Source organism: Fringilla coelebs, assembly GCF_963513975.1.
Source record: "Fringilla coelebs genome assembly, chromosome: 5".
NCBI lineage: Eukaryota > Metazoa > Chordata > Aves > Passeriformes > Fringillidae > Fringilla > Fringilla coelebs.
Genome location: NC_140033.1, coordinates 56622339 through 56635640, shown reverse-complemented (window position 1 = coordinate 56635640; position 13302 = coordinate 56622339). Strand labels below are relative to the sequence as shown.

The 13302-nt window shown below is 40.8% G+C and overlaps 1 protein-coding gene across 1 annotated transcript; it reads left to right on the top strand.

Annotated features, from left to right (window-relative positions):
- LOC311153685 (uncharacterized protein) lies at positions 1–11587 on the top strand. The gene is made up of 5 exons (XM_084205671.1): positions 1–114; positions 8218–8354; positions 9525–9626; positions 10614–10722; positions 11218–11587. Exons 2-5 carry the CDS (start codon positions 8224–8226, stop codon positions 11311–11313), a joined length of 438 nt encoding a protein of 145 aa, XP_084061797.1. The 5' UTR covers positions 1–114; positions 8218–8223; the 3' UTR covers positions 11314–11587.
- Positions 11588–13302: the final 1715 nt, after the last annotated feature.

The window sequence follows — 13302 nt, the reverse complement described above, 5'->3', positions numbered from 1 at the left end:
AAAAGGGGCAGTCGGGCAGGATCACCGCCGTGAGTGGCCGGCGCGGGGGGCGCGGGGAGCCCCCTCTGCTGACGCTGCCGTGTGCCCGCGACGCGGCGGGGACTGCGGGCCCAGGTGAGCGGCGGGGGCCCGGCGGGACACGGGCGGCGCCTTTCCGCGGGGGGAGCGGGGGGAACCCGGCCGGGCTCTCCGGGCAGACCCAGGCTGCACTCCCGGGGCTCTGCGGGGTACCCAGGGCTGCCGGCGGTGCCGGGACCCGCCGCCTCACCTGCGCGCCCGGCCCCGCGGCGTGCCCCGGGACGTTTCACGGGCAGCACCTCCGTATCTTCGGCTCCGGGAGGCGGGATCGATGTCCTGTAACAAACGCGGCGGGCGGGGATGGACGCTGTGCCCGCGGGCGGGAAAGCGTCCGGCCCCGGCTGCTCAGCCCCGGCGGGGACCTGTGTCCCTCCGAAGGATGCTGCGAGCGCCCGTGCGCTTTGTACTCAACTGCGGTGTTCTGAGCAAATGAAGAGCGGAGTGCGTGTACTTTCACTCTTAGCGAAGCAGGAAATCAGCCCTCAAAATAAGTCCAAGACATGTAGCAAAATATGCCAGAGTTGAACATAAAATATTCCTGAATAACTCGTTTACCATATCTGTACGTTTAAAACGGTGCTGTTGATAATAGGAATGATCTGAAACAGCAGAGATAGATACAGAAATCTGTACAGCGGCATATATACTCAGTAATGTTTAAGTTATTTCACAAGGAGTGATTTCATCAGCGTGGTGAGTTCTGTGATTAAACAGATTTTGAGGTGTTTAAGTGGAAAGTATCAACCTGAGGTTGCTTCTCAAGGCCATAGCAGAAAGACAGACACCTGTATAACAGGAAGACAAAGCAGATTCCATTGTCATTTTCTGTCACAGGTACATGGACAAAGTTATTTTGAATTAAAATATTGTGGACACATTAATTTTTTTCATTTAATGCATGCCAGCTGAATGAGAGTTGGCAGTGAGTATAATGAAGAAGAAAATCAGTCTTTACGAAAGGTGTTTGATATTTTCTGATGTAGAAGTGTCACCTCTGTAGAGACACAATCCCTCTGAAAAAAGAAATTTAACAAAATTGCTGACTTCTCCTGTTTGGTAGGTGTCTGTGGTAGTTCTTTTTAATGACTTCTGTATCAATAGTCCATTTACCATAAGACCATTTAGAGCAGACCAAAAAAAAAGTGGAATGTACTCAGCTTCTGCAGGGTAACAGCCTGCTGGGCAAAGCAAGAGCTGGTGGGAGTAGAATAGGCACTGTGAGCTTGACCCAATAAATTTAAGGAAATCTAAGTAAAACTGCAAACAGAATGGCATTTTAATTCTCTATACTGATGTTCAGAACAAGGACAGCATCAATACTGAGATAAATTTGAGTTCTTTGACTCACAGTCACACTGTTCTTGCATACCAACAGTTTCTCTCACCTTCCCAATGTGGCAGCAGTAACTAGGATTCCAGAGGCACCTGTAGAAGATGCTACCAAAGGTCTTAGAAGATGATGAATTTTCTGACCGCAAGTCCAGTAAAGTGTCCCTAAATGGGACAGGCTGGAGGTGCAAGGTGACAGTGTGGGTGCTGTGCTGTGCAGTGCTCAGGGGACCAGGGAGGGAAAATGCAGCCCACAGCTCTCCCAAGCGGGCCAGCTTTTTAATATTATGAATTATTGGGTTTAAATTAAAAATGTTATTTGGTCGATTAAAGCTCAGCATCTGCCTCAGTATTTTTATAGGTTATAGCCTTGGCCACCAGCATCCTTGAATTCTACATTTAATGTCAAGGCATGAATCCCATAATCTATCTGCTGAGGATGCAAGCAGGTTCACTGCAGGTATTTTATCTTCCAAATGGATGGAATGGTTAAACAAGGTCTCAAAAGTACATCAGATTTTAATGTGATTGAACACATCTTAAAATTAAGACTCAGATTTTACTATGTGACTGTATTAATAATTATGAGTTTGGCACAAACTTTTTGAACACCAATAATAATTTTTCTATCTGAATAGCTTATTTTAGGAGCTTTCAAAAATAAAAAAATCTTAAGACACAAAATTTTGGAGTAAATGTGAACAAAGAAATATTTTTCCATTCATAGATTATTGAACCATATATATTGTCATACTTACCTCCAACAACTTGGCCATGCAATTCAATAATCAATTTTAAGCAAGTTCTTATTTATTACATAAGAATCTTGACCTTTTGGTGAGACAGAGAAGTACAAAGGGCAGAAGATGTTTTGAAAAGGAAATGTAAATTTTAGGGCAGAATCTGACTCAATTTAAACCTTAACTCGTTATCAGCAAGTAGATATCCCTGAGATAGGTTGTGCTGTCACAAAAAAAATCCAGAACAGAGCCTGGCAGAACGTGTGTGTGTGTGGTTTTGGGTTTTTTAATTAGAATAGTTTCACTGTAGTATCAATATATTCTTATCGTCAATATTCTTAGCTCTTTCCATGAAACCTCTTAGGAACTGAATGTGTTCATTTTGATAGACACAGACACTCCTTGTTTCTTTTTCAGTTTAGAAGCCATTGAAATAGGTTTGTGAGCACTGAAGGAATCCGTAGACTTTAAGGAAAATGATACTTTATAGGCTTATCAAATTATGGCTTTTTAATGCAGACATAACTGTGCTTTAAGGTGGAAATCTCTTGTTCTCTACAGTCACAATCTCTGTCACAGTAAGGACTAGTGCTCTCCAAGTGCTCTAACAGACAACATGGAAATGCTGATGATACATAAAAAACTTGAAGTTCTTGAAGTCTTGACTCAATCAGAGCCCCTTAAACATTTTCAGTAGAGACTGAAATACAAAATATCTCTATGTGCTCTTTGCTGTAAAAGGTTTCCTCTATTTAAAGTCTGCTGTATGCATTTCTTTTGTTACTGAGGTTACAGACCTGCTTAGGAACACATTTTTTTATGTTTAAATATAATCAAACGCTTAATTCCTATTCTGTTTTTGAGGTAAGAAACTGTTACATTCCCAGTGGAGGCATGTTATCATACTAACTTACTGAGCATAAAGCCAGAAATGAAGTAAAATGTAAGAAGTTCAGCATGTATTTTTTAGATTTACAAAGTGTCCCTTAATAGCTGTTTGAGGCAATATTAAGAAGTGTTTTGTGTAAACAGTCTCCAAGGTCATTGATGTTAAGCTGACTGAGAACATGGTAGGAGTCAAAGAATTAATTTATCTTTGCTCCTTGACCTACTACTGATTTAAGAGTTCATCTAGCACCCTGGGTTAACTAACCTGCACAAAATGAATAATGATGACTTAACCTCTCATCTTTCTAAGAGAAACTCACGTTGCTGATGGTTACATTGCAACTTTTGCCCTGAGCTGTGGTGGTTCCCAAGGCAGGTGTCCCTCTGAGGGAGGGGCAGGGATCTCTTGGTGCCCAGGGGCTGTGCACTGTCCATGGCTCACAGCATCTGGCCTGCAGGGGAAGAGGGCCAGAAGTCGAAGGCAACTGCTGCTCAGACAGAGGTCACAGGAGAGCCTAAAAAAAAACCAAACAAAAAATTGCCGGAGATTTTAAAGTGTATATTCCTGCGTGCCAAATATTGCTGTTTCTCTGAAACCTTACCTAGCTCTTAATCTTCAGTCGCTATGTCAGAGACTTGTCCTTGTAAAATAGCACAGAGATTTGTGCTTGCAGCCGTGAGGATGATGTCATGTTTTGAAAGACGTGACTATGGATTGAAGATATATATGCAAACAACCAAGCCTTTATTTGTTTTTCATTTAAATTTAGTTTGCATGGGCAGCTGGTAGAATCTGAAGCAGTTTGAGATAGGCTTTGATACTGTGGGGGTAAAGGATGAGGGTCCTGTCTGTCAATCCATATTTATATAGGCAGGCGCTGGGAATTTTGAGCCTGAACACTGGAATTAATTAGATTATCAGTAGTGGTTTTCTGTTTTCATAACCAGTTTTAAAACATAGTAAATCATATATTATTATAGTTATAGCCTTACTGGGTCACATCTGCATAAAATATGTAAGGTTGTATGTGTAAGACATAAAGTGCACAGAAACTGCATTGGTAAGTTGTGAAATACATAAGGACAATATATAAACTATAACTAATGCATTCACTACATTGCACTAAAGAATCATTGTGCCTGTCTTAAAATCTGTTAACACAGCAAATCTAATTGAACCGACTACAAGTAAATTTCAGATCCTTTTGTATTCCCCAACTCACCTGTTGGCTTGCCTGGTTTAGCAATGTTCCTTTTTCAAGAAGATTTTCTGTTCTCTTTTGCTAGATTATAAAAACAACTTCACAAATAAAACCAACCTGACTATGCAAAGTAAAGACATCATCAACATAATATTTCTACTGAAGATGCTTCATTATTCATTCAGTCTTGTGTTCATAAACTGCCATAATTTCCATCATATAATTAGGCATTTGGAGAGCTGTTTTTAAAATTTGGATCTAGATCTCTTTTCATTAGAACATTAAGTATGTATTTGACTTGAAATATATTATTTATTCTGCTGAAGGCATTTTACCATTGAAACGTAGCTTTAAGCATGCTCCGTCAAAGCTTTACAGGGAAGCTTGAGCTTTTTTGATCTGGTTGCTTGTTTGGATCTCTGTTGCTGTCATGGGGTCATGCCAGTGCCTCCTCAGAGGTGTTGTGAGATGGACACTTACTCTCTGAATCACAAGCAATTACTCACAAACATGTACAGTCTCTTTGGTTTCTGTAAACCAAAATCAGTTTGCCCTTTCTGCCTGTATAAATGAGAGAAATAAGGGAAGGGTGAGATGGGTGGTAGAAGATTAACACATCCTGCTGTGGAGAAGGATACATGCTCCTCTTGACCAGCTCTGCACAAATCCAGACCTGAGGAACACAACAGGTCCGTATTACTGTAGCTTTTGTGTGCATTTCTATATTACACCGATACATCCAGATTTTTAAAATGATGACAGAAATCAGTAAATGGCCTCAAGACAGGTAATTCTCAAGAAGATAATTGCTAAGCTTTGCTCTGAATCTAAATTAGACCCATCCTGTACACGTTCAAGACAGTGACCCTCTCAGACTACCTTTGCCTCAGTACTGCCCATCCTGTAAAATGCATTTGAGCAGCCCTCCTTGCTGGATGGGCCTTGCATTGAGACAGCTTGGTGGGCAAAGCCAGCATGCAAGGCTGCAGCTGAGCTGTGGAGAGCATGACCCAACAACCCTTTTTTATCCTGTGGGAGGAAGGTATTATCATGGTAACAGGTGTGAGGTAGCATATGTTGCACTTTGGGCTTTTGTTGTGGTATTGTATGGTTTGTTTACATGTCTGAGTTCTGTACTGCATTGACTTATTATAGGTCTTTTTCAGGACACAGTTTTCGTCTCACACAGATATAGACATTTCCATTGTATGGACCAAGACAGCATCAAGTCTAGAAATGAAGAAAAAAAAAAAGATAGAAAAAGAAAATACCTTTTTTTTAGTATTTTTTTTCCCTCAGTATGTCATTGTGAAAGCTAAAAATAGTAATACATGTGCAGGAGACAGCTGACCTTTTATGCTTGGTCTCACTACATTTTATCCACTATAGCACTTGTTTTACTAGATAACTTTTAACAACTTTCTGAACTGTGAAGAAACACAATTAATACATTTCCATTGGTACCCACAGGCTACAGGAGTACACCACTACATCCCTAGAGGTTTACTTTGTACGTGTGAGCCAAACAGTTGGCTTCTTAAACCTCCAAAAGTCCAGCACTGCGTGCTTTGACTGTTTCTCTATGCAGCCTACTGAGATTAACTGCATCCAGAGAGCTGACACTTTAAATGTCCAAGGGAGTACTTCAGCATCCCTGGGATCCTCCAAACCCTGCTCTGGCATTTCCAGTTTCCCAGTCATGGATCTACAGGACGCCTTGGAGCTCCTGCCTGAGCTCTGGTGGAGTTCTCAAACCAGGACCTGCCCTGGGTCACCTAGGCCGTACTGCAGTAGTGTCACATTGGACCTTGCACCAGAAAGGGACAGGGATCACTTGTGGGAACGTGATCAGCCCTTGGCCACCACTACGCCCAGTAACCCACTGGTCTAGATGTTGCCCTGGGAAATGGAAGATCCGTTCAAGTATCTGCTCCAGTGAACATGGAATGATTTAACGTGATACAGCTTCACTCGGGTGTGCGTATGAAGCCTTGGCGCCTGATTCAGAGCAACCAAGCCCTTGGGCTGACTGGGTATCTGGAAATCAGGTATGGTGCTGGAATGCACAGAGTTCCTCTATGGACATCACCCTTTTTTCTCTGATTTTTTTTGGATATAAGAGAGAGACACACAGCAATACATAAAGGAAGCATTTAAAATGGGACAGGGCATCTTTTGAAGAAAATACAGCACCTAAAACAACTGTCTCTCTTTAAAAAAATATTATCTGAATTAAAAGAGCCTTTTAGCTCACCTGTAAAATACATTCAGATAGGTGCTCCCTTGGAAGGAAGGCTGTGGTAGTTCCCCTTAGAAAGAGGGTTGGGTCATACAACTCCCTTCAAAGCCAGTGCAGTAAAATTCAGAGGACCTGATCCCAACTTCTGTTTGTCATGGCTAAACGACACAGCTTTTCAGAACTTTCAGAACTCTGGATATATTTAAAACCCTAGATTCAAAACATCTTTGTAAGTAAAGCAGAAATGCTACAAATAGAAGGAAAAAAAGTCCAGAAGATGAAACTACAAACTGTATAAAACACCGAATATCTGCCACCTGACACTGGTCTGTAACATGCTTTTCTCCAGCCACATTAAACACCACTGTCCACTGTAAGAGGATCCTATGCTTCTGAAAACCAAGTCTATTTTCATTTATTTAGTATCACATTTTTGGAAGTTTGCTTATGCAATAATGTATACATATTAGTTATGAATAATTTTGCTTTGCAGAAAATGTAAACTTCATCTAAGTACTGAAAGAAGATCACAAAGACCCCAACCTCATCTCAAGTGTAAATTTTAAAGTTTTTACAAGACTGCAGCAATGTAGCAAACCAAATTCATGCCAAGCAGCATTATGACATTACCTTTTCCTTGGTTTAGTCTAATTTTGAGAATATTTTATTTGCATTTTATTCATTTGACCTGCTGAGAGTGTGTTTAAAATAAGAAAGAAATCGAGCCAGCAGAACTTCCCTTTGTTGCTGTCCAAGATCACTCCATCAACAAAAGGGATCAGTTTTTTAATGATGGAGCCAGGAACCAAAAAAACCATGAAAAAGCTGGCCAAACCCAATGCCAGGTAAAACCAGAGCATCCCCAGAAGGTTGTAATTAAGTTCCTCATCAGGCAGAGCCTTCCACTACAGCAAGTGTCCAAGGACGTGTGTAATTGGAATAATCCCCATCTGCAGCTCTGATGTTGTTTCCCTTGATAAACCAATTAAAACAATCCTAATGACTACAAAAACATTTGCTCTGCTCTCCAAACACTGCTCTCTGTGTTACACAAATGCTTGCAATATTAGACACAAGCCACATGTGCTGAAACCTGACATTGATTTTGTAGAAATGGTTGTGAATAACTTTCCCATTGTACAAGCAGGCAGCTCTGCTGATTTTACTGGTTCCTACTGTCTGCTCCTTCGTGTGGAAAGCTATTAATGGGTTTAAATCTCTCTTATATTCTATTTCTATGGTGAGTTGCTTGTAATTTCCATGGTGGTAGCCTCCAGCTGAAGAAGATGTGTAAATTTGGACCTGAATTAGACTTAGGAAAACCTGTTCAAGTTTGTTTTAGGTACTTTGCTGCCTGGGGTTCTTCATGGGTTAGAGTGATCTAATGCCAGGGAGGTTGTTGCAAACAATATAGGAAAGCATCCTGTACTAAGTGAAACTACTGAGAAACTATACTTGTCTACACTAGTTATATTTATCGAGATTTTCCAATTTCTGGGTTGTTTTGAGCCAGTATGAAGTAGCAGCCATCTAAATGCTGCATGTTTGAATTGCTGGACATCTGCTGGGTCACTGAAACTTTCCTCTGACTACTCTTAAAATAGTAATCTTAGAAACACTTGTGTTCTGACTGGAGAAGTAAAAAGAGTAACTTTAAGAGCACTTTAAACAATTTCCACCTAAACTGAAAAGACCTTGTATAACATGAAGCCCTGAGGTTGTCTTTCATGACTTGTTGCAGGGTAAGATGTCTCAAATCAGGAGATCCCCCAGGAACTTTGTCCTCTCCAGCTACCCCAATGGACCACCAGAAGAGGAAGCCTACAGTAACCTCCAAACAATTCCAGACACCACAGAGCAAATGGAGTTTGATATCAGGTATCACACTACATTAATACTACTTTTGTCCTCCCCAAGTACAAAGTGCCAGACTTTCCAGAAAACTGCTAAGCCAAGTAATCATAGTGCATATTACTGGAAATGGAATAGATGCAAGTGTAGATAACCTGTGGTGCTTAACACTGACTGTGCAAGATTATGCTGCATTAAATGTCTGTAAGTTTTTATCTTGCACAGATATGGCTCTTTATTAGAGACCCACCTGTTACAGCAAGCAGCTGAAGAAGCCATTTTTACATAATTCTCCAGGCGCCACTTACAAAAAACTAGTAGTGCTGCCTTGGATTTTTCTTAATCCCATACATACATTTTTTCCAGTACAAGAGTCAGGGGTTGCCTCTCCCCCATCTGTGAAAATTCCTTTATGTGGTTTTTCTGGTGGTTTTCTGTAGGTGGAGCGACCAAGCCCAAGCGGTTTTTTTCTGCAGACTCTAGAATTAAGCTCTTAAGCCTACTTACTATTTAGCAGAGCTGGTAAACAGATCTCAGGAGAGAAGCAAATTAAAACAAAAATGTATATTCATATTATTTGTCTACCAGAACAAAACCACATGTCTAAGAGAAGCTAAATCTAATGGGAACTTTTCATCAGGAAAGCATAACCAGTGTTTAGCATCAGCACATGCCACAGATGTTGTTCAAGTTTCTGTATATCCCAGGACCTCCCTAAAAGCCTTAAGGTTTTGGTCAGTTTGTACCTAGGCACCACCCAGTAGCTGGAGACCCACACTGCACAGTGGAACTCATTGGAGTAAATCTGCTGGATGACAAAGCCAACATTTTTGTAAGATGGAATATCTTGCAATATTTTGACTTGGTGGGGAAAGGAGCGGGACAATCAAAAACCCCAAACCAGAATCCCATTGTCTTATATAAAGAAATGAAACACTTAAATCAACACGTTTTTTAAAAAGTGCAATATATGCAGCTTCTTATGAAAACATCAAAACACTTCATGTATGGGCCTAAAATACTTAATCAATAAACCCATAAATAACGGGAAACAAACCTCCTGGAAAGTTTCAGTTTTACATTCCTAGTTTAGCCCAGCTGTTGGGGGAATCACATTACCTGATGTTTGCAGAGTGCTTTTAGAGAATTGCTGTTGCAGGGTTCTCCTCTAACATGCACATCCTGACTGCCTTGCAGCTCAGCTACTCAGGTTGGCCGCCAGCTGGCCCTGATTGGGGATGAATTTAACAGGAGGTACCACAGGACATTAGAAGAAACACTGCTTCACCTGGCACGAGTGTAAGTTACCTCATTGGCAGATCCTTTTAATAATCATGTTAGACAAACAAGAATGTTTCTGTACATAAAATAAAAAATTTATTGCTGCTACTGCTGCCTCATACAGAACATAGCAAAGCAGCATGTTTTACAAGGAAAAGTTTTGTAATAATGTAAAGTGTAAGTTTTTTCAACAGACTACAGCCATTTAAAGTTGAAAGACTTAAATAGTGTCTTACTATTTCAAATTCCTCAGAGGCACAGTAACTTTAGACATAATTTTAAGCACAACTGAGTGATGAGAGACTTGCAGCCTAGTGTGGGATTAACATGTTACTGCATGTGCAATAACTTATTTATGCACATCCAAGAAAACATGGCTGGAACTAGTTTGAACTGCCTTTTATCTGCTGTGGGCTGAAGGGTTTTCCTGCATAGTTATTAACTGACATGCACCAGTGTCCTGACATGAGATACTCAGTGGTGTCTGAAGCCCCAGGTACCCTACCTTGTTTTCTCCTTGCTTCTGGGGAGGGATGGTCACTCATTGCAGACCTACCAGAATGCAGTTCAATTACAGCTGTGTAACATAACCTATAAATATATCTGTATATAACATTTTTATACACCTTCTACCTCAGCAAAGCTGGATTCACATTCCAGAGAGAGCCTGTGGCATTGCTGTGTCAGTCTTGCATTGCTGTCCTGATTCATCAGACATAAACATCTCTCATTGGGTTATGCTCTTCTAAGTTTGAAACAACCACAAAGATTGTCACTTTATCACTTAATTCTGAACCTAAATTATCTTTGGATTTCAAAGGTCTTCTTCCTATATATTTAGAGAAAAATCCACGTACACATTCCTTTTAGGAAGGAATACACTAAAGGTTTTTGTTTGGGTTTTGTTTGGTTGTTTTTTGTTTCCTAAACATTGCTATTTTATTTGCCACTTTTTAGAATAAATGTTATATCCTCATGCTTTCTTTGTTTTGTTTAAATCATCAGGGTTGCTATCAGTGTTTTCCAGACATGGAATATTATTAAAAGTGTTATAAGAAGCTGTGGAGATGTGAGCAGTAACTGGACAAAGTGGATCACTGGCTATGGAGCCTGGGTACGCTCTCTCCCTTTTCTCCCACCTTTTTGTTGGCATGTAGGCAACAGGAATACCTGACTCCCTTGTAATGTCAGGGAGTGAAGTGTATCATGTGGCTTCAGGCTGGGCTTTATCCCTTAGTTTGTTGGTACCCCCTCAGTGCCCTGGTGTTTTTCTCTTTAGGCTGAAATTTCTCATTTAAAGACTACCCAAATTCCACACAACTCACAGGGCTCTGTTCAGAGGGGAGGCACCTGCCACTATCAGATGCTGGAAGGGTCTCCCTGAGGAGATGAGCAGAGCTGCTGCCAGCAGTACTTACCCAGAGAAGAGAGGAGGATTCTTTAGTGGCTGGAGCCCCCAGTAAACTTGACCCACCTCTGCATTTCTGCAGCAGAATAAGACCATGCTCTCGGGCCCACACTGACCTCCCACATGGGCACTCTTTTAGTTTCCTTGCACCTTCTTTTTGCTGATTGTTATTTCTAATTACCAACCCCTTTCTTCCCACAGACTTGCAGGCTTCCTGTCAGGTGCCTCTGCCAGAAGCTGGTGCCTGCAGCCTTGCTTGTTGCTGCCTTTTGGTGGGCCATGAATTATGGACTGTAGAATTAGCACACAGATTACCACAGGAGGTCATTGCTGGACACTGACCAACATCACTAACACCCCAGTGGTGGCAGCTGGTTTGTTTTTCAAATTTACACTGATAAAAATCTCTTTAATATTTAAACCTAGGCGAGTGCTGGGTCACTGCTGTTTCATATCTTTTTTAAAGAAAAAACTTTTAAAATAAGGAGGTTGTTGCTGGATAACTGCCTGACTTGCTAGTTTTGAAATGTGACTCCAGGCAATTAGAAAGTCTGTCTTTTTTGTGTTTATTTTAATGCAATATAAAGTGTCTATTTCCTATAAATGAGTTTGTTAAAGAGATTCTGGATGTGAAGAAAACTGAAGGCATGCTGGCCATCCTTTAAATTTTAACACTGTAAAAGCAATAGTAAAGATTAAAACCATGATACTTTTTAAAAAATTAAATTGTTGCTTCAAACCTTTTGCACTGTTGTCTGCTTTATTTTCAAAGAGTCTGCTATTACACATTAATAGCAGTATCTTCTGTCCCTTTTCAAAGTCAAACTAGGAGCTGCCCAGAACAAAAGCCCAAGAATTGATGGATTCTGAGAAGGGATTTTCTCAGAGGGTGCATGTCTTGTTATGAGGCAGGGGCTTGGGGGGAATAGAAGCCTGAGGGGAACATGAGCACAACTTAAAGGATGGAGATGGCTGAGGTGTCACCTTCCTGGAATCCATGGGTGGCCATTAGGGCACAGCTGAGTTTTTCCTCTCTCAACATCTCCCATTTGTGCCTGGTTATTCTCTCTATATCTGAGTGGGTCTTCTCTTTTTGCTGTTGAAACTGGTTTTCAGTATCCAGCTATAGATTCTCTCAGCAAGAGAAAACGAAAGTGCAGCTCTGTGGTTTGGATATTCTCCTCAGCACAGGGGATGCCTGCTTTTTGCCCAGACAAGCAACTCCTACCCTTAGTGTATTTTTAAAATGGGAAAATGCAATTTTCAATGGATTTGTGACCTAAGCACTCATCAGAGAAGTTGGAGTTTCAAGTTCAAGTCTCTGCTTTAAATCAGAGAAGGAATTGAAACCCCTCTTTAGTGAAGACAAATGCCAAATCAAGCCAAATTTAAACATGTTGAAGAACATGCTTCCTCTCTTTAATGAATGGTGCCTAAATCCCATTATGATGCTAACTGCCCATCTCAAAAAATATTTCTGGGGGAAAAAAAATGAAGCTTCACTAGACTATTTCATTTGACTGTTTTATGCAAAGGATTTTGAAATATCTTTGAATGACTTGAAATACAGAGCAAAAGGAAAGCAGGCAAAGAAGGAATATAAAGGGTGATGGCTCCAGCATACCCCAGAAATTCAAGCAGCAGCAGTAGCATATATTTCCGTGTCACATTTTTCCAAAATGCTCTCAAGCTGATGTGCCCTTCAGCGGCAGGTAGGCAAGTTTATTCTAGAAAAGCACAGTTCACACACCTGGATCTAGAGTCACACAGAGGCCAGAAGCTGGCCCACATAGCCAAAGAAACATAATTAAGTTTTATCAGTGAACTGACTGCTCTATTGAGCTCTATAATAGCAGTGTGATAGAAAAATATGTTAAAGTTATTATTTAGTAAAGGGTAAAATTTAAGATCAGGAGGGGCCTAATAAATGAACTATTAGTATGTAATATAAGTACCAGCTGTGAAAAAATTGATTCTTCCCAACTGAATCAATTTAATACTATCAAATGATTATTTTTAGATAAATAACCTTTATGTACAGGGGAGCAGTGATGAACAGGAGACTCTTCACTGCCTGTTTTATCCAAGAGCTGTGTGGGGTGACTCTGCTTTTTCCCACTCTTGTGTTGAATCACAAGAGAGGGGTTTCATCATCCAGCATGCATGGAGCAAAACAGAGTCTCAAGGACTACAAAATTCAATCCCAGCAAAGAAACAAGTGAAACACAAAGCAAATGGCAGCCAAAGCCACAGCAATCAGCACTAACTGGAGTAGCAGGGAGCAGT